This window comes from Heterodontus francisci, chromosome 12, assembly GCF_036365525.1.
Source record: "Heterodontus francisci isolate sHetFra1 chromosome 12, sHetFra1.hap1, whole genome shotgun sequence".
NCBI lineage: Eukaryota > Metazoa > Chordata > Chondrichthyes > Heterodontiformes > Heterodontidae > Heterodontus > Heterodontus francisci.
This window is the reverse complement of record NC_090382.1, coordinates 102,679,166-102,701,445: the sequence shown is the minus strand read 5'-3', so window position 1 is coordinate 102,701,445 and position 22,280 is coordinate 102,679,166. Positions and strand designations below refer to the sequence as shown.

The 22,280-nt window shown below is 44.2% G+C and overlaps 1 protein-coding gene across 6 annotated transcripts in view; it reads right to left on the bottom strand.

The window, feature by feature from the left end:
* The window catches only part of larp1 (La ribonucleoprotein 1, translational regulator), a 176,127-nt gene that overhangs the window by 15,730 nt on the left and 138,117 nt on the right, over window positions 1–22,280 (bottom strand). For all 6 annotated transcript variants that reach the window (XR_010976125.1, XR_010976124.1, XM_068043971.1 and 3 more), the window contains 6 exons: window positions 21,348–21,704; window positions 16,930–17,053; window positions 15,746–15,957; window positions 14,116–14,222; window positions 9,884–10,041; window positions 6,096–6,240 (listed from right to left, as the gene is read on the bottom strand). Coding sequence is in view for 4 of the 6 variants with exons in the window: in XM_068043971.1 (XP_067900072.1) it covers window positions 6,096–6,240; window positions 9,884–10,041; window positions 14,116–14,222; window positions 15,746–15,957; window positions 16,930–17,053; window positions 21,348–21,704 (1,103 nt within the window). In the remaining 2 variants the exon portion in view is untranslated. The remainder of the gene's footprint in view (window positions 1–6,095; window positions 6,241–9,883; window positions 10,042–14,115; window positions 14,223–15,745; window positions 15,958–16,929; window positions 17,054–21,347; window positions 21,705–22,280) is intronic.

Genomic DNA, 22,280 nt, shown 5'->3' with positions numbered 1-22,280 from the left:
GATCCTCAATCCATGCTATTACCCCAATCCCATGAGCCCTAATTTTGTGTAATAACCTCGTGTGGTACCTTACTGAATACGACCAGGTTAGAAAGAGGTCCAGGAGTTCCCTCTCAGCCTTTGCCTGGTTTTTTAAAACAGTGTTTTTACTTTCCCCTCAGTGAATCCTTGTTCACTACTCTCCAATTGTAAGGCAAAGAAATCAACCAGACAGATTTTCTTAGATTTAAACAAGAAAGGTCTAAGTTTATTAATCTTAAAACTCTAATTCGGTTAAAACTACGAATACGCTACGACGCTAGCAAGCACACGCGACAAACACACGCAGATAGAGACAAATTCAAGAAGGAGTTAGATATAGCTCTTGGGTTTAAAAGGATCAAAGGATATAGGGCGAAAGCAGGAATAGGTTACTGAGTTGGATGATCAGCCATGATCATAATGAATGGCGGAGCAGGCTCGAAGGCCCAAATGGCCTACTTCTGCTCTATTTTCTATGTTTCACCCTCATGGTTTCTCTGCCCTCGAGGACTTTCTTTGTCTCTGCAGGTTCCTGTAAATGCTGTTGGCAACTCTGGTGGATGCTTCTAATGTCTGCATTTACATAGGAGGATGTGGGGTCTAAGTTTTCAAACATTTCGGCATTGGTTGACTGGACAGTAGGGGTTTTCATCTGGGATTCCTCCTGGACTTCCTTTAACCTGCCCTCTTTTGTCCATTTTTTCCCTTTCCTCTCTAACCTTTTGTCAGCCCTGTGCCTTTCTGTCCTTTTGTTCACCAGCCCTCTGCTGGAGTGTCCTCCAAACACCGATACAGGCCTTAGGGGTGCAGGTTTCCCCTCAATCTGGCACATGTGGTAACTCATACGGTTCTCCACCACTCCTTTGTGGAGTTCTGGCCAATCAAACTGCTGTCTCATGTGGGCTTTGGTTTCTCGTCTACAGAGATGTACAGCCACTGTAATCTCATGGGCCATTCTTAATATTTCTCTCTGGCACCACTAACTGGTGAACCACTGTCCACTCCTTGCTCTTAGGTCTGTGAGGAGACATCCACTTCCTCATCAGTACCTCATTCTTTAAACAGTAGCAGTCAGGGACTCCCTCTGCTTCAATTTCAGACTGGGCAGCCTGTACTAACTCTCTCAAGACTGGGTCAGCTCACTGAGCCTCAGCTAAGGAAGATTCATTTAATTCATTCCCTGGGTCTTCTAACTTTCCCAAGAAAGTCTCAGACAGACCTCATGGTCATCTGTCTGCAGTGCCAATTCAGTCTCCTTTGGGGGAGCCGGTTTGATCATAGCCCCATTCACTACACATTCAGGGAAACTGCAGAGGATCATCTCCTGCCACTGCCCCGTCGTTCTGACCTCCTGCGGTCTCGCTTTCACTACTGGGGAGGCTACCACCTTTGCCCCACCAGATCATTACCTAGACGCAGGTCAACCCCGTCCACAGTCAAACTAGGGACAATCCCTAAGGTCACTGGTCCCGAAACCAGGTCGCACTCCAAGTGCGCCCAACGTAAAGGTACAGGTGTGCACTGCCGTCCAATACCATTCACCGCCATTCTGGTGTTTACTGCACTCTTTGGGGGAAAGGTCAGACCTTTTCCCAGTAAAAAAGATCTAGATGCCCGTGTCCCTGAGGATTACAATGGGCTTGCTTGCCCCACTCAAGGGGTATGGGGTTACTCTCCCTTCAGACAAAATCCTGATAACGTTCAGGAATCCTGTACTCGCAGCATTATGCTTTCTAGGTCTTACAACTGCTGCAGTTAAAGCCACAGTTTGTTCTGCTGTGCTTTCCATCAGGGTCCCTTCTCTCTCACTGAGCAGGTGTGCCCTGATTAACCCTACAGGCTTTCCCCGTAGTTTCCAGCAGTCAGCTCTTAGATGACCTGCTTTATTACAATGGAAGATTCAGGTCACTGGGTCTCACGCCTACTTACAGCACCTTCCTTTTTAGTTGGAGGAGGGCCCCGTGTCTTCTGCTTTTCCTTCTCCCTCAGGACTGCTTGGGCTTCTATCATCTTCCCACCCTTTGTCTTTTTCGGAATTGTTGGGGTGACTAGGAAACTGACTTATAGATGAGAGCAAACACATCAGCCAGAACTGTGGCTTCCCGGGCTCTATGAACTTTCTGTTCCTCTACATGTGTCTTTATGGCGAGTGGGAGAGTGTTTTTAAATTCCTCGAGCAAAATATCGCAGATTTTCATAGCTGGGCTGCACTTCAGCCACTGGTCAAAAGCCAGCTGCTTACTTCTCTCAAACTCCAAATAAGTTTGATCAGGTTCTTGAAGGTTCTAAACTTTTGGCGGTAGGCTTCTGATACTAACTCGTATGCCCCGAGGATAGCATTTTCTGTGAGTTCACAATTTGATCAACTCTCATCTGGCAACATGGAATAAACCTCATGGGCTTTTCCTATTAACTTGTTTTGTAGCAGGAGAGTCCAAGCCTCAGCTGGCCACTTTAACTGCCTTGCAAGTTTTTCAAATGATACAAAAAATGCTTCGTCTCCCTCATTGAATTTTGGAATCAATTGGGAAAATTTTAATAATTCTGCACCCAACCCTGAATGACGATCCTCCATATTGCCCATGCTTTCACTGGGGTTACTCTGTCGCCCTCTAGTTAACTCAAGCCGCCTCAGCTCTCTCTCTTCGCATTCCTTCTGGAAGGCTCTCTCTTTCTCTCTACCCTTTCTCTTTCATCACGTTCCTTCTGAAAGGTTCTTTCTTTCTCTGTCTCTTCTCTTTTTCTTTCTCTTGTCTCTCACTCTCTTTTCTTCAAATTCAAGTTTCCTCTGTTCCAATTGTATCTGTGAGCAATACCCTGTCGGAGTCTATTTCTAAACCTGTTTCTGCTGCTTCACTTTCAAGAGAAAAATGGTTGGCCACTAGTCTTGAGTTCAGACTCTCTAGCCTTAGCACGGACTGTGATCCCACACTGCTCAGCCATTTTCGTCAATTCTTCCATAGACAGTGCTTTTAACTTATCCCAAGTTACTTCACCCTAGTTACCGACTTCAGTCACATGTTAGTATTCTAGCACACAACCACAAGAAAACCTGTATTGAAACCTTTTCTCTTTTTGATTGCCAATTTGATTTCCCAATTTCTCATTTGTCTGTGGGTCGAATCTTGGACGGTAGCCCCAAAATTTCTGTTACGACCAGGTGAGAAAGGGGTCTAGGGGTTCCCTCTCAGCCTTTGCCTGGTTTGACCGTAACAGTGTTTAATTTTTTAAAACACCATGTTTTTAGCTTCCCCTCAGGAAATCTCTGCTCACTGCTCTCCAATTGTAAGGCAAAGAAATCAACCAGACAGGTTTTCTTAGATTTTAAACAAGAAAGGTCTAAGTTTATTAACCTTAAAACTCTAATTCGGTTAAAACTACTCCGAATACGCGAAGCGATCACGCTAGCATGCACACGTGATAATCACATGCAGATAGAGACAGAAAAGGGGAAAGAATAAAGGGGAAAAGTTTGAAGCAATAGCTGGAGTTCATTTACTGTCCTTTGAGTTCGATGTAGTCTTCGACTGCAGTTAAATCTTGCCATTTCGTTGGGGCCCAGCGCACGCTTTCAAACTTGTTTTGATGTAGCAGTCTTCTCTCTTGAGGTTTAAGTGGCTTCAGTGGACCTGGAAATTCGAGAGAGCCAGGAAGAGAGACCTTCCTTCTCTTTTAGCTTCAAAGCAGTCTCTGTCTTCCAACTGTCCTGTGAGCACAATTTAAACTTCCAAGTTGGCCAGCAGGTTAGTCATGTGACTAGGTTTTTTCAACAAACTCTCCTGCGTGTTTTGTGGATTCTCCATCTTAGCAGACATCCTCAGTGGGGGGTGGATGGAATGCTGGCTTGTTACACATTCAATGTCTGGTGATCAAAATCCATTTGGGTTAATTGGATCAGGAAGCGGTTCCATCGTCTCTCCAGGCAACTGTCTTAGTATGCACATGCTCCCAGCCACTGCTGTTATCTCTTTAAACAAGTCATCTTTTCAGTCCAGCAACAGTTTAAACTTAATGTTCATTTGCCTCATTCGTGGCAGGTGGGGTCTTCATGACAATACCCTTCAAAAATGTAAATACAATACCATCCACTGGTTCCCCATTGTCAACCTTGCTAGTTATAACCTCAAAAAATTCTAATAGATTTGTTAAACATGATTTCCCTTTCATAAATCTTGACTCTGCCTACTCATTATAATTTTCCAAATGGCCTGTTACCGTGTCCCTAATAATAGATTTTAGTGTTTTCCCTACTAATGACGTCAGACCAATTGGCCTGTAGTTCCTTGATTTCTCTCTTCCCTCCTTTTTTGAATAGCTACCTTCCAATCTATAGGCACTGTTCTGGAAGATCAATATCAATGCATTGGAACATAGTAACACGAGTAGGCCATTTAGCCCTTCGAGTCTGTTCTGCCATTCAATGTGATCATAGCTGATTTGTAACCCAACTCCAAATATGTACCTTTTCCCCATATTGCTTAATTCCTTTGGTTAATAAAAAAAATCAATCACAGATTTAAAATAAACCACTGATCTAGCATAATTTGCTGTTTGTGGAAATGAGTTACAAAATTCTGTAACCCTGCATGTGTAGAAGCAGTTCCTAATTTCACTCCTGAAAGCTCTGGCTCTAATTTTTATTGACTATGCCCCTCATCCTGGACTCTCAAACCAGAAATAGTTTCTACCTACCCTGTCTATTCCACGTAATATCTTGAAAATTTTGATAAAATCACCATTAACTTTCTAAATTACAGGGAATACAACCTTAGTTTGTGTAATTTCTCCTAGCAATTTAACCCTTGGAGTCCACATATTATTCTGGTAAATCTACACTGCTCTCCCTTCAAGATCAATAATATCCTTCCCTAAGGTGTGGTGCCCAGAATTGCTCACAGTACTCCAGGCATAGTCTAACCAGGGCTTTGTATAGCTGAAGCATGACTTCTACTCGCTATTATTCTAGTCCTTGAGATATAAAAGCCAGCATTTTATTAGCCTTTTTAATTTTTTTGTGCCTGTTCATGACATTTTAATGATCTATGTTTCTTGACTGCACCGTCTCTAGCTTAATTTCATCTTTCCTGTAGTGCGGCGACCAGAACTGCACATAGTACTCTAAATGCGGCCTAACCAACGTTATGTACAACTGTAACATGACGTCCCAACTCTTGTACTCAATGCCTCGGCCGATGAAGGCAAGCATGCCATCCTGCCCATTATCCCTACCTTCTATTGACTACTGCTCAGCAAATTTCCTGACCAGGTCAATAATTTGCCTTCCATGGGCTTCAACTTTAGTTACCCTCATACGTCCACTTTCTCTGTAGCTACCTCTTTTAAAACCCAGGATACAGGTCATCTGGGCCAACTTAGGAATTTCTCCAGTATTTCTTTATTAACAAACTAATGTCTTTAAGTTCCTCATTCCTACAAGGCTCTTGGCTCCCCACTATTTCTGGAATGTTTTTGGTTTCTTCTACTGTAAAGACACATACAAAGCATTTGTTTAATGTCTCTGCCATTTCCTTATTCCCCATTATAATTTCTCCTGTCTCCACATTTTCCTTCACTAATCACTTCCTTTTTACATATCTATAGAAGCTTTTACAATTTATTTTACGTCTCTTGCTCTCTCACATTGTCTTTTCTCGTCAATTTCTTGGTCATCCTTTGGTGAATTCTAAAATCCTCCCAAACCTCTGGCCACTCTTTTTGGCAACGTTCTATGCCCCTCCCTTTAATCTAATACTGCCTTTAACTTCTCGTCAGCCATGCTTGGGCCACTTTTCCAGAGGAGTTTTTCTTCCTTGAGGGATGTATATTTGTTGCAAATTATGAAATAATTCTTCAAATGTTTGCCATTACTTATCTATCATATCTTTTAATCTAGTTTTCCCAATCTAGTTTAGCCAACCCATCCCTCATACCATTGGGAGAGATCATGGAATTCTGACCCTCTAAGGTGAGTAATCTGTGGCACCGAGATTGAATAAATACGACACAAAGGGTGGATTGAGCCCAAAAAAGTGGTCCTGTTGCTGCTGAGGTGAATCACAGGTGCATATAGTTACCTATAGCCTTCTTCACCATCTTCAACAGACAACTGTCTGAACTCTTCGTACATCTTCTTGTTGAAATGATCTCTTAGGAAGAATGACCAGAATCGAAAGAGCGTGTTCATTTCCTGAGAATGTCCTATTCCCAACCTCTTGCGCTCTGTAGTGGGAGAACTATGAGTCAGTGGGCAGTTGGTGCAGCAACAGAACAATTCACAGAACAACAGATATCTGGAAATCAAACATGTCTGAGTGTGGGTGGGTGCGTCATATAACATCCTGAACCTGAGGAAGCTCAAAGGATTGACGATCACACCACAAACTTGGCAACTGTCTTGCCATCAGTGCTCCCTCATTATTGCACCAAATTGTGAGTTTAGTTTAAAATGTACACTTTCTGCATAGGGTTTCTTATATTGAAAATGAAAGGATTGCCACAAAGGTGGCACCGCAAATCCTAGGGAATTCAGTGACTTGTCACTTCTTGCACAGCAACATCTGCATGGCCAACTCTCTGCAAGAGGCACAACACAAATCTGGGAGATCACAAAGTCTGAAATCTTAGAAGTGCTCAGATGAAAGAAACCAGATCACTACATGAAATTTCCCCAATGTATCGGTTTATTTTGAGATTACGTCTTGCAGAATTTACTGGGGTATCCCACCTTAATTTCTCCCCTCCTCTTGTAGAGCATCTTACCTGATCCTGAGGCACTGCTGCCTCACCCAAGCTACCACTGTGCCATGTGTGAGCCAACAGTGACTGCTGACAGGCTGTCTGACTGTGACAGCTCCACTTCAAGCCCAATCCTTATCTACATCCGATGTCCACACAAAGATCAAGGAGCTATCAGAAGAAGCCATGATCGATTTCTTATCCACTCCGGCCCCAAGCATAGGAACACTGTCACGCCCCTTCCAATGTTCCACTCAGGTCAGTTTAGACAGCAAGGACCAGGGCTCAAGCCCAGGGACTCAGTCTGGGCAGCTGAGTGGCACATTGTGAGCCCTTGAGGAACTAGAAATGTTACTGTGAAGGCTGTTAACAACTTAAATTTATATAGTACCTTTAAAGTAATAAAACATCCCAAAGCGCTTCACAGGAGCATTATAAAAAATATAACACCCAGCCATATAAGACGACATTAGGTCAGATAACCAAAAGATTGATCAAAGAGATAGGTTTTAAGGATTGTCTTACATACGAACATACGAATTAGGAGGAGGCCACTCGACCACTCGAGCCTGCTCTGCCATTCACTAAGTTCATGGCTGAACTGATTACTCCACATTACTACCTACCCCCGATAACCTTGCTTATCAAGAATCTATCTACCTCTGCCTTAAACATATTCAAAGACTACTTCCACCGCCTTTTGAGGAAGAGAGTTCCAAAGACGCACGACCCTCAGAAAAAATTTCTCCTCATCGCTGACTTGAATGGGCAACCCCTTATTTATAAACAGTGACCCCTGGTTCTAGATTCCCCCACAAGGGGGAATTTCTTTCCACATCCACCCTGTCAAGACCCCTCAAGATCTTATATGTTTCAATCAAGTTGCCTCTTTACTAAATTCCAGCGGATACAAGCCTAGCCTGTCCAATCTTTCCTCATAAGACAGCCCACCCATTCCAGGTATCAGTCTAGTAAACCTTCTCTGAACTGCTTCCAATGCATTTACATCCTTGCTTAAATGAGACCAATACTGTACACTGTATAATCCAGATGTGGTCTCACCAATACCCTGTATAGCTGAAGCATTACCTCCCTACTTTTGTATTCAATTCCCTCGCGATAAACTATAACATTCTATTAGCTTTCCTAATTACGTACTGTATCTGCATACCAATCTTTTGCGATTCATGCAGAAGGACACCCAGATCCCTCTGCATCTCAGCATCGCAATCTCTCACCATTTAGACAGTATGCTTCTTTGTTATTCTTGCTGCCAAAGTGGACAACTTCGTATTTTCCAACATTATATTCCATCTGCCAGATTTTTGCCCACTCATTTAACCTATTTCCCTTTGTAGCCTCCTTATGTCCTCTTCACAACCTACTTTCCTACCTATCTTTGTATCATCAGCAAATTTAGCAAACATATCTTCGGTCCCTTCATCTAAGTCATTTACATAAATTGTAAAAAGTTGAGGCCCCAGCACTGATCCCTGTGGCACACCACTCGTTACATCTTGCCAACCAGAAAATGACCCACTTATGCCTAGTCTCTGTTGCTAGTTAGCTAGCCAATTTTCTACCCATGAAAATATGTTACCCCGAGACCATGAGCTTTTTTTTTTGCAATAACCTTAGATGTGGCACCTTATCAAATGCCTTCTGGAAATCTAAGTACAATACATCCACGGCACATGTAACTCCCTCAAAGCACTCCAACAAATTGGTTAAAAATGATTTCCCTTTAACGAAACCAAGTTGACTCTGCCTGGTTACCTTCAATTTTTCTAAGTGTCCTGCTATAACGTCTTTAATAATACCTTCCAACATTTTTCCCAAGACAGATGTTAAGCTAACTGGCCTGTAGTTTCCTGCTTTCTGTCTCCCTTCCTTTTTGAATAAAGAAGTTACATTCGCTATTTTCCAGTCTAGCGGAACCTTCCACGAATCTAGGGAATTTTGGAAAATTAAAACTAACACATCAACTATCTCACTAGCCACTTCTTTTAAGACTCCCCAGACTCACTTTCCAATTCCCCAGGTTCTCAGTCTTAAAGGAGGAAAGCAAGGTAGAAGGACAGAGAGGTGTAGGGAGGGTATTCCAGAGCTTAGGGCCTAGACAACTAAAGGTACAGCCGCCAATGGTGGAGGAAGTGAATGTTTGTGGATGGGGTGCCAAACAAGCGGGCTGCTTTGTCCTGGATGGTGTCGAGCTTCTTGAGCTGCACCCATCCAGACAAGTGGAGAGTATTCCATCACACTCCTGACTTGTGCCTTGTAGATGGAGGACAGGCTTTGGGGAGTCAGAAGGTGAATTACTCACCGCAGGATTCCTAGCCTCTGACTTGCTCTTGTAGCCACGGTATTTATATGGCTACTCCAGTTCAGTTTCTGGTCAATGGTAGCCCCTAGGTTGTTGATAGTGGGGGATTCAGCGATGGTCATGGGGAGATGGTTAGATTCTCTCTTGTTGGAGATGGTCAATGCCTGGCGTGAATATTACTCGCCACTTATCAGCCCAAGCCTGGACATTATCCAGGGCCTGCTGCATTTCTACACGGACTGCTTCAGTATCTGAGGTGTCGCGAATGGTGCTGAACATTGTGCAATCATCAGCAAACATCCCCACTTCTGACCTTATGATTGAAGGAAGGTCATTGATGAAGCAGCTGAAGATGGTTGGGCCGAGGACACTACCGTGAGGAACTCCTGCAGTGAGGTCCTGGAGCTCAGTTTACAAGTTTAGAGAGAGTAGAATGTGAGACACCAGTCAGGATTGTGCTGGAATGGCCAAGGCTAGAAATAAAGGCATGAATGAGGGTTTCAGCAGCAGATGAGCTGAGGCAGAGTGAAGTTGGGCAACGTTATGGAGCTGGAAATAGGCGGTCTTTGTGATGGCTCAAATATGCGGTCGGAAGCTCATCCCGGGGTCAAATATGGCACCAAATTTGCACACAGTCCGGTTCAGTCTCAGACAGTTGCCAGGGAGAGGGATGGAGTCGGTAGCTGGGAAATGGAGTTTTGAGCAGGGACCGAAAACAATGGCTTCAGTCTTCACAATATTTAATAGGAGGATATTGTCAGGCCCAATGAGGCAGGGCTTGATGTCAGATCTCCCGTCACCTACCGTTCAGGCATCTCCTGCGGAATTTGTGATAAACGTGCTGTGTAAATCCGTTCTCCTTCAGCAGCTCATGCGATGGATGTTGGAACTTGGGAAGAGACTGTGGGGTGCAACCGTAGCTTCCAGCGATCGGAATTCCTTCTGATGGACTGGCATTGGAACTGCCACAAAACAGAAAATTCCCTGTTCAACACCCAGTACTAATTGGCAACACAATCACTTATTTGACACAAGTCATTATTTCTACAATCGTGCATCGATGCTCAAACTACCCACTGTCACACATTACCCTGAAGCTCATCTCCCACTGACCCCTTTCCTTCAAAGCTGCACCAGTTGTTTATCCCCTTAAAGTAACATGGTCAGTACTCCTTAACCTTCCTACTCTCTTGCTGCCATCCAAGACTTGATAAGTCTTAGATAAGTCTATAGCTTCTCTGTGTGCCTCTCTTGGCATCCTCGGAAGGATCAATTGGGGCACTCATCGTTGCTTCCTTAGGAGCAGCAATTCCAAGAGTCGCACCCTACTCTGTGCTGTAATTATCTTTGTTCTTTGTTCTCTCTCGCCAAGCTTCCCGCCCAGCATGCCAGCTGGAGGCTGATCATACCAATCTCCTCTCTGTCCTACTCTCACTTCCCACTGCTGACTGCTCCCAACAGAGCAACTATCACTGTCCCTCTTCTCGTCTCCCTCCTGAATGTCTGCTCACTCATGAACAAAGTCCTTCCAATCCATGAGCTTATGGAGGATTGTATCGACATTATGGCCTTGACAGAAACCTGGCTAAGGGATGACGACACCTCACCCCTAACTGAAGCCTCCCCAGCTGGCTATACCTTTCACCATTTTCCTCATCCATCACCAAATCTCACATTAGTCTGTCCTGTTACTCTTCAGGAACTTGCTCATCCTTTGAGCATTTCACCTTGTTCCACCCCTCTCATCTATTATTTAAAATCTTGGTTCACTACTATTCACCTACCTTATCTAAATTTGTCATAATCTTGTACACCTCTATTAAAACTCCCCTCAATGTCCTTTGCTCCAAGGAAAACAACCACAGCTTACCTAACCTTATAGCTAAAATTCCCCCAACCCTGGAACTATTCTGATAAATCTATCCCAAACCCTCTCAAGGACCCTTACATCCTTCCTAAAGTGTGGTGATCAGAAATGGACGCAATACTCTAGTTGTGGCTTAACAAGAGCTTTAAACAGGTTCAAAATAATCTCCCTGCTTTTGTACTCAATTTATGAAGCCCAGTATTCCATCTGCTTTGCTAACTACTCTCTCAATATGTCCTGCCACCTTCAAAGATCTATGAACATGATCCCCCAGGTCCTTCTGTCCCTGTACACCCTAGAACTGTGCTATTCATCTATATTGCCTCTCCCTATCACTTCTGGCAAAATGCATCACCTCATACTTCTCTCTATTAAATTCCATCTGCCATTTGTCTGCCCACTCTGCTAGCCTATCTATGCCCTGTTGCAGTCAATTGGTATCATCTTCACTGTCTCTAAGCTTGGTATCAGCAATTTTAAAATTTTACTCTGTATTATATATCCAAGTCATTTATGTATATCAAAACAGTAGTGGTCCTTGAACTGAATGTTGGGGAACACCACTGTCTACCATCCTGCAGTATGAAAAACAGCCATTTACCATGACTCGCTGTTTTCTGTCCTTAAGCCAATTTTTTAATCCAAGCTGACACGGACCCTCCTATACCATGAGCCTCAATTTTGTTAACCAGCCAGTGTTACTTTGTCAAAATTTCTCTAGTTTATCTCCTATCTCTCCTTCATGCCCTCTCTGAGTTCATCATTTCTATGAGTCTCACCTGCTAACTCTTTCAACCCTATTCCTACTAAACTACTGACAACCCAACTTCCCTTCCTGGCTTCCATGCTCACTGGTATTGTTAACAGTTCTCTCTCCTCAGGTTCTGTTCCCCTCTCCTTCAAATCTGCCATCATTACCCCTCTCCCGAGAAAACTCCGGCCTCGCAAACTACCGCCCCCATTTCCAATCTCCCTTCCTTCTCCAAAGTCATTTAACGTGTTGTGGCCCACCCCCCAATTTGTGCTCATATTTCCTGGAGCATGATGTTTGATTCCCTAAAATCAGGTTTCTGCCCCTGCCGCTGCATCAAAAAGACTCTCAAAGTCACACCATCCTGCTCCAACACTTTTCCACCATTGTCCAGCTGAGCGGGACTACACTCACCTAGCTCCAGTTTTAATTATCTAATCGTGGCCGGAGAAGCACGTGCAATGGTTTCTCTTCCCACTCCCGCACCGTTACCTCTGGTGCCCCCTCCTATTTGTCATCTATATGCTGTCGCTCAGCAATATCATCCAAAAATACACCAGTTTTCACATATATGCTGACAATACCCAGCTTTACCTTACCACCACCTCTCTTGACCCTATCGCTGTCTCCAAGTTGTCTGACATCCAGCATTGGATAAGCAGAAATACTGGGAAGGCCAAAGCCATTATCTTTGGTCTCGCCACAAACTCCACCCCATCCCAGCTTCATCCCTCTCCCTGGCAACTGTCTGAGGCTGAACCAGACTGTTCACCACCTTGGCGTCATATCTGACCCCGATATGAGCTTTCAACCATATATCCATGCCATTATTTAGACCCTAAAATAAAGGCAAAATACTGCAGATGCTGGATATCTGAAATAAAAACAAAAAATGCTGGAAGTACTCAGCAGAGTACTGATGAGTATTTCCAGCACTTTTTGTTTTTATTCCATTATTTAGACCGCCTATTTCCACCTCTGCAACATCGCCTGACTCAACCCCTCGCTCAGCTCATCTGCTGCCAAAATCCTCGTCCATGCCTTTGTTACCTTTAGGCTTGATTGTTCCTGACTGGCCACCCATGTTTTACCCTCCGTACACTTGACGTTCTTTCTGCTGCCCATGTCCTAACTTGCACCAAATCTTGCTCACCCATCACCCCCTGTGCTCCCAGTTAAGCAATGTCTCAGTTTAAAAATTCTCATCCTCGTTTTCAATCCCTGCATGGTGTTGCCCCTCCCTATCTTTGTAATTTCCTTTAGCCCCAGAACCCTCCGAGATACCTGCTCTCCTCCAATTCTGGCCTCTTGAGCACTCCTGATTTAATTGCTCTACCATTGGTGACCGTGTCTTCGGCTGCTTCGGCCCTAAGCGCTGAAATCCCTTCCCTAGACTTCGCTGCCTCTGTACCTCTCTCTCTTCCTTTAAGATCCTGCTTAAAAACCTACCTCTTTGACCAAACATTTGGTCATAGAGTCATAAAGCATAGAAACAGGCCCACGTCCATGCCGACCATAATGCCCATCTATACTAATCCCACCTGCCTGAATTAATTCCATATCCCTCTATGCCTTGCTCATTCAAGTACCTGTCCAGATGTCTCTTAAATGTTGCTACTGATCCTGCCTCCACCACCTCCTCTGGCAGCTCATTCCAGATACCCACTGTTTTGTGTGTGAAAAACTTACCCCTTTGATCCCCTTTAAACCTCCTCCCTCTCACCTTAAATCTATGTCCTCTAGTTTTAGTCACCCCTACCATGGGAAACAGACTCTGGCTATCTACCCTATCTATGCCTCTCATAATTTTATATACCCCTATCATGTCCCCTCTCAGCCTATTTCGCTGCAGGGAAAACAGACCCAGCCTATCCAATCTCTCTTTATAACTCAAGCCCTCCAAACCAGGCAGCATCCTTGTGAATCTTTTCTGCACCCTCTCTAGCTTAATCACATCTTTCCTGTCGTGCGGCGACCAGAACTGCACACAGTACTCCAAATGCGGCATCTGCCCGAACATCTCCTTATGTGGCGCGGTGTCATATTTTGTTTTATACTACCCGTGAAGTGCCTTGGGACATTTTATTACATTGAAGGCAGTATACGAACACAAGTTATCATCTCAGTTCAAATTGTTTTTAAACATTCAGAACTGAACTTACACTTAAGCTGCTCCACCCTGCACATTCTCAAGAAAGTAACCAATTTCACTTCGAGCAATATTACTTCTAGACACCCCTGCTCACTGTAACATTAACCCGAGACACCTCACTGTAACATAGCCACAAAACCCCCCAAAATGTAACATTGCTCACTATAACCTTGCCCCAAAATTCCTTTCACTTCAATCCCGATTAAAATTAATGTTCAACAGTTGTTTAGATGAGGATTTTTCTCTCGATCTGTGTAACATCTAACCTGAAGGAGGATGTCCTCGGCCGGTGCTCTCTTGAATCCATCACCCAGCCCACGTGGCTCTCCAGTGGGGGATTTGAGCTATGCCTCGTCTTCCGCTTCCGAGGAGTCTGTAATAAATGACAGCAACTCCCATCAAGACTGAACTGAATGTTGAGGCAATGTATCCTGCACTTTACAAACTAATGATACTCAGACTTTTGTTACTCTCATAGGACTTAGTTGCTGCTTGTACATTTGAACAAATTTTCAAATTGGCAAGGATGGAGTGTTATACAGAATGAAAGGATGCACGCAATAAGGTGACAAGCAACTGGGCTTCTAGAACACACACAGCTCCATCAACTGAGTGGATCTCTATGAATCCTGTCCCTTTGCCCCACCATTGGTGGCAGTCTAATGTACCTCCCGACTCCTGTCCTGCTTTAACACCCTTCCTAAAACCTAGCTCTGTGAGCTAGCTTTTTGTAACTTTTCCATATTATCTTTTTCGTTGGCTTGGCAGCAATTAGTGCCAGCTATGGCTCAGTCAGCCTGAGTCAGAAGGTTATGGGTTCAAGTATCAGTCCAGAGACTTGAGCCTAAGGCGGCATAGTGGCGCAGTGGTTAGCACCACAGCCTCACAGCTCCAGGGACCTGGGTTCGATTCCGGGTACTGCCTGTGTGGAGTTTGCAAGTTCTCCCTGTGTCTGCGTGGGTTTTCTCCGGGTGCTCCGGTTTCCTCCCACAAGCCAAAAGACTTGCAGGTTGATAGGTAAATTGGCCATTATAAATTGTCACTAGTATAGGTAGGTGGTAGGGAAATGTAGGGACAGGTGGGGATGTTTGGTAGGAATATGGGATTAGTGTAGGATTAGTATAAATGGGTGGTTGATGTTCGGCACAGACTCGGTGGGCCGAAGGGCCTGTTTCAGTGCTGTATCTCTAATCTAATCTAATCTCGGCTGACATTTCACTTCAGTATTGAGGGAGCGCTGTCATGTCAGAGGGGCAATACTGAGGGAGTGCTGTACTGTCGGAGGTGCCTTCCTTTGGATCAGACATTAAACCAAAATCCATTGCTCAGGTATAAGATCCCATGACATTATTTGAAGGAGAATAGAGGAGATCCCTCAAGTGTCCTGGTCCATATTTATCCTTTAGCCAACATCACTGATGTTTCTGTGATGTTGGTTTGTGCAAAATAGCTGTCACATTTCATACATTGCAAAAATGACAACATTTGAATAAAAGTATTTAATTGGCTGTTAAGATCTTTGGGATGTCCTGATGTGGTGAAAGGTGCTAAATAAATGCAATTCCCTTCTCTGGGATGTACTCTGGGATGTTTTTTGTGCAAATGCACAGTGATATTGTTTAGCTCAGAATCATCCTTCCAAGTATCATCGAGGCTTGTCACTGAACTTCCTCCAAGGGCAGCACACCCTTTACAAGATGGGTTGACTAAAACCTAGCCTAATACTCCACCGGCACTCTGTAAGGACTGCAGTAGTAGTTCTAAGCTTTTATATACTCTAAACATGTAAACAAAACAAACTCCCTTAGCCTATTTGCTGTTGTAAGCTTGTTTCAATAAGTTGTGAGAGAAATACAGCGTTACGTCCTGCGATTCAGCTCCTTTCCAGAATCTTACCTTCGCATCCAATGGCCTCCCTTCTTTCACAACAGGGTAAAATCGGGGCGTTTGACTTGGATCCTTTAACCTAGGTGTGCGAGGGGTACGAGGGGTCCGTGCACCCCGGTAGTTTGGTGATTCTGGTACAGTTGTTGGCAAAGATCGTGCCATGCAAGACACTGGTGGTTCAGCTGCACCAAACAGCTTATTGGCCAATGCATCTGTAGGTACTGGAAATAGATACACAATTCCAGTTATAGTATACATCTTGTACACAGACCAATACTTTATATTTGATTTACAATACACAGTTTACATAATAACTGACTATCCTTCTTTGCACCCTCCAATAAGTAAATAGTCCTTTTGAAACAAGGAAACCCAGATTTTATTTTGCTAGCTGTCCAATGCTTTTGAGGGGTTTTCATAAAGTCAATAAGGAGAAACTGTTTCCAGTTTTGAGCAGGAGGGTCAGTAACCAGAGAGCTTGGATTTAAAGAAATTTGTCAAAAGAACCAGAGGGGAGATGAGGAGAATTTGTTTTTACACAGCGAGTTGTTGTGATCTGGAATACAGATTTAATTATAACTTATATATTGGATAAATACTTATAAAGGATATAATTGTAGCACTATGGGAAAAGAGCAGGTGAGTGGGACAAATTGGGTAGCTCTATGAGCTTGAACCACGACAATGGCCGAATCGTTGCCAGGAATCCATGATTCTATAACAATGAGTTCATCTTTTCAGCAATGGTTTACGTTCCATGGACAACGTGGCAGTGGATTCAAATACATGAACTGGTTCTGCAAGTCAGTACACACTCTGATTGGGACTGTTCCCCTGCCTCTTCTCTCCCTGCCTCGCATCAAATATCACTGAGATGAACAGAGGCAGAAGATTGGACTCTGGGAGCTAATTAACAAGCAGCCTGACAGGACCAACCACACACTGACTGCAGGCCAGGATGGCATGTTGGGTTCTATTCCCTTCAAAACATCAGTGAAGCACAAAATGATACAACACAAGAGGCCATTCAGCCCATCACTGGAACAGCTATCATTTAGTCCCAATCTCTCACTCTTTACCCATAGCCATTTGCGTTTTGGAGAATCTGGCAATTTTATTGCCATTTGACGACCCCAGGGTCTTTGGCCTGTACAAGAGTCAGGCGGGGACACGAACTGACAAGATTTCCTTACCATGCTGCGGCTTCGGCGGCCCAGGTGGAACTTCTTGGTTTGGATCAACAGGCGGTTCAGGGGTCAGTGTATCAAACTCCTCTCTGCTGATCATATTCAGCTTCTTGAAATTTTCCACTTCTTGCTGCAATTTAAAGAGACAGTGAGAGAGGCAGACGAAGAGTGCGGGGGCGTGAGGGGGAGGGGCGGAGGGCGCGAGGGGGAGGGGCGGAGGGCGCGAGCGAGACAGGAGGGGCAGAGAGCGCAAGCGAGACAGGAGGGGCAGAGAGCGCAAGCGAGACAGGAGGGGCAGAGAGACGCGAGACGAAGAGAGCGTGCGAGTTTGACAGACAGTAATGGGGAGAAGTCAATTGCACAGAAAGAAATGGGAGAATGGGAAAAATAAAGAAGTGTGCAGGGCAGATGGATCTGAGTACACAAATCTTTGAAGATGGCAGAACAGGGCTGCTAAAAAAGCATTTGGGATCCTTGGCTTCATAAATATGTGTTGAGTACAAAAGCAAGGAAGTTATCCTAAACCTTTATATATGACACTGATGAGGCGTCAGCTGGAGTATTGTGTCCATTCTGGGCACTACACTTTAGGATGCATGTCAAGACCTTGGAGAGGGTGTAGAGGCTATTTACTGGAATGGTATCAGGGATGAGGGCCTTCAGTTATGTTGAGACACTTGAGGAACTGGGATTGTTTTCCTAAGAGCAGAGAGGCTTAAGGGAAGATTTAATTGACGGGTCCAAAACGAATGGTTTTGAAACCGTAAATAAAGATAAAGCGTTTCTAGCAGTAGGGAAGTTGGTTCGCAGAAGACACAGATTTAAGATAATAGGCAGCAACATGTCGGGGGGAAAATTTGGCAGAGCTGTTGTGATTTGGAATGCACTGCCTTCGAAGTAGATTCATTAACAACTTTCAAAAGGGAACTGGATAAATACTTGAAGTGGAATAATTCACAGGGCTATGGAACAAGAGGGGAAGGGGACTTATTAGATAGCTCGATCCAACAGCCATCACAGGCACGATAGGCTATATCATTTCATGACTGGGGAAAGGGAAGAAGTGAGAGACAATGAGGAAGGGGAAGGATTGAGAAAAAGGAAGAGAGAGACAAAGATGCGCGCACACACACAAAAACATTCAACATTTTTTAAAGTTTCAAATTTGATCTAATCTCTGTCTTCACCCTTGGAACCCCAGCCTTCGATAATTTTTATTCCCTTTTCTAGAATACACTTGATTTCAACTCTTTCCAACTCCTGTATAAAGATTTCCCATTGTTGATTCACAGTTCTGTTTTGCCAAAATATTCCTTCCATTTACTCTGGTCAAAGTCGATTTATCTTGTTATAATCTACTGGCCTTTGCTGCTGAACTAATATCAATAATACAGTTACATTGCTTTAATATCAGTAACAGTGAGCCTGCTTTAATATCATTGAAAATAAGCATAACAAGGAGGAGCTAAACTCTGAACTGAGAAGCACTGGTGATCTGGGTGTACAGACGCTCCAATGGCATTTGTCTACTGTCTAGTTTGACAGAAAAGTCAATACGCTCCCAGTGCAGGAGTGACCATTAAACCAACAATCCACATTACCCCACAGAAGTTTGTCCTGATAGGTGAGATCCCCTTTGTTTGAACAACTTCCCCCTTTCCCATCTCATCAACAGTTCCCCAGACCTGTCAATGACATGCATCAGCCACAGAACAGGGGACAGTCTTTATGTCTCCCCATATCCTCTCCCACTCTGAAGGTGAATGCTAGCCATGCATTCTGCTCCGTGCTGACAGCACAGGTGAGGCTGAGAGATCAAGCACCCCATGGGAGCTCAACCTCCCAATCGCACTGGGTGGGGAATGCAGACACCTTACTCCAGTCTTGGTTACCTACTGTTCCACAACCAACTTTCTCACAGGAAACCAATTCTTGGTTTAAGCGACTGTAAATCCATCAGTAATGGCCATTTCAAACACTCCAAATGGACCCTGTTTGTTTATAAGCTGGTGCTGGTTCAGTTAATTTTGAGTGAATGTTACATGAATACAAAACAGAAAGCGACAGAATACTGAGGTAAGCAAACACTAGCCACTGAGGATTACCAGTTGGGACTCAGGCCCACCACAAACTATCCTGTGATCACCATCTCTGGAACATTCATTATTTCAGAAACTGACATTTTTGGCATAAGTTTTGTGTTAAAACTGGGAAACCGCTGGCTTTGACAAGACCAGAGTACATGCTTGAAGTGCACTCGCTGCCAAAGAGGTCAAGAAGGCTCTGCCCATTAACCATCTCATGGTTCAACACTACGCCACAACATGATTAGAAACAAGAGATGCACCCAGAGGGAGCACCTTCCTGCACCCAGTTTCATCCCATCTTCTCTCCCATTACAATCCTGGATTCTTTCCTCATCGTTGACTGTATATTAATTGGGTATTTAATTGCATTCAGATGAGGGGCATTAACTAGGGATTCAAGTGCTCATATTTATCAGATCAGGCTAAAACTGTGGTGTTTGGTTGGAGGTACACAATATGTAATGTGTATCTATAAATAGAAGCTTGTAAAGATTCTTGTTCTATCCTTCACCGCCTGGCTATGTAAGTTGTAAAACCATATGGCTAACAACTCAAACTGTAACTGGCAGACATAGATGAGGGGGATGAAAGGGTATAACTGGTGGACTTGGGTGAGGGCCCTCACTGGATATAGGTGTGGTGCCAGAGGATTGGAAGTCTGCTAATGTTGTACCTTTGTTTAAAAAGGGAGCAAGGGATAGACCGAATAATTAGAGGCCAGTCAGTCTAACCTCGGTAGTGGGCAATTGTTGGAATCAATTCTGAGACACAGGATAAACTGTCACTTAGAAAGGCACGGATTAATCAAGCAGTCAGCATGGATTTGAACGGGAAGGTCGCGTCTGACTAACTTGAGTGAATTTTTTGAGGAAGCAACCAGCAGGATTGTTGAGGGTAGTGCAGTTGATGTGGTCTACATGGATTTTGGTAAGCCTTTTGACAAGGGCCCACATGGCAGTAAAATAAAAGCAAAATACTGCAGATGCTGGAAATCTGAAATAAAAACAGAAAGTGCTGGAAAAACTCAGCAGGTCTGGTAGCATCTGTGGTGAGAGAAGCAGAGTCAACGTTTCAGATCAGTGACCTTTCATCAGAGCTTGATGTTCTGATGAAAGGTCACTGACCTGAAAAGTTAACACACGCAGTCATGGAAAAAAATATGGTGGTGGTTTAGGGTGTGTGGTCATTATAGAATGGTGGTGGATAGTGTAGTATTTTAGGGTTTGTTGGATTGACCATTAGAAAGATGTCCATATTCTTGTCCCAATCCAGCATAGGATCAGTGCTAGTTTAAAGCCTTATTTCTGTCCTCACCCTAATATCACCATGACCCGTTTGTTTCTGTGGTAATGTTAGAGGTGTCCACTCGTGGACGAGCCACGCAAAGACTCAGAAGAGGCACTCAGGTAGTGAGTGTAGTAAAACAGCAGACAGGTCAATAAAGTGGTTAAAATGGCATATGGAATCCTTTACTTTATTAGCTGAGGCATAGAATATAAGAATAGGGAGGTTATGCTGAAACTATATAAAACATTAGGCCACAACTTGAGTACTGTGCACTGTTCTGGTCACCTCATTACAGAAAGGATGTAACTGTACACGAGAGAGGGTACAGAGAAGATTTACAAGGATGTTGCCGGGACTGGAAAATTGCAGCTATGTGGCAAGATTGGATAGGCTAGGGTTGTTCTCCTTGGAACAGATGAGGCTCAGGGGAGATCTGATTGATGTACAAAACTGGATAGAGTAGATGGGAAGGGCCTATTCACCTTCGCAGAGAGGTCAGTGACTAGGGGGCATAGATTTAAAGTGATTGGTAGAAGGATTAGAGGGGAGATGAGAAAAAGCTTTTTCACCCAGAGGGTGGTGGAGGTCTGGAACTCACTGCCTGAAAGGGTGGTAGAGGCAGAAAACATCATCGCATTTAAAAGATGCCAGTATGCACACCTGAAATGCCATAACCTGCAGGGCTACGGACCAAATACCGCAAAATGGGATTAGGCTAGGTGGCTTTGGTCAGCTGGCGCAGACATGATGGGCCAAGTGACCTATTTCTGTGCCGTAAACCTTCTATGATTTTATGGTTCTATGAGGGGGATGAAGGGTTGTAACTGGTAGACCTGGGTTGAGGCTTGAAGGCAGCTGAATCAGTGCAACAGACTGGAGAATTGATATAGCCAATCCCAATTCTGAATAGGAAAGGTTTTTCAACAGAATGAGATTGTTAAGAGCGGGCTGATTAAAGCGTTGAAGTAGTTCTGTGATGATAGAACTTGAAATGGGACTGCTGCTTCACTGCAACTGTTAACCGCAGTGGATAACTTCACAGAGACCTACCTTTATGGTTGCATATTCTGGCTCATAATCCTCTTTCCACAGGTCCTGCTCGTAGTAGTAAAGGCCGTCATTAATGACCTTACCAAACTCAGATGTCAGTTTTGCCCTGGATACATGATTCCCTGTCCTGTCCCCACCGGGATGTTTCCTCAAGTACGGAGGTGTCTGTGCCACAATCAAAATCTTATTCACGTCATGATCGTCAATTTCACAGTCAGAATCTTCTTCCGACCAGTCAGTGAATGTGTTCTTCCGCCCAACCATCTGCTCCATCTCCTCGTCAAACATGAAATCCAGCTCCTCTTGTTCCTCTTGGTCTGGCTTCAAAGATGTTTGTGATTTGGGTTCCTCGGATTTCTGAAGCATACAGAATCACCATAATTCTATCAGTATTATGTTTCAATATTCTGCACCCAGAATTCATTTTCTATACTTTGTAAATTAAAAATCAACAATCAATTCTGCATCAACAAACTTTAAAGTTAACAGTTATTAAAATCTCATGTTAATAAGTAAAATATACACAGCATATCCACACTTCTATACTTGGCCTTTCATAGCACAGCAAGTGCATAACCAACTAAACCTGGTCAGAACTCTAACCTGAACCTCCCTCCCCCACCGATGTGCATCGCACCTGAACCTGCACGCCTCCCACGTGCATCACAGCTGAACCTTCACTCCCCGTGTGCATCATACCTGAACCTGTGCCCACCCGATGTGCACCGCACCTGAACTTTCACCACCCCACGTGCATCACACCTGAACCTACGACCTCCACGTGCATTACAACTGAACCTTTGCTACCCATGTGCATACCTGAACCTGCGCCCACCCGAAGTGCATCGCACCTGAACCTGCAGCCCCCTGTGTGCATGGCAACTGAATCTACACGCCCCCACTACCTGCATCACACCTGAACCTGCACTAACT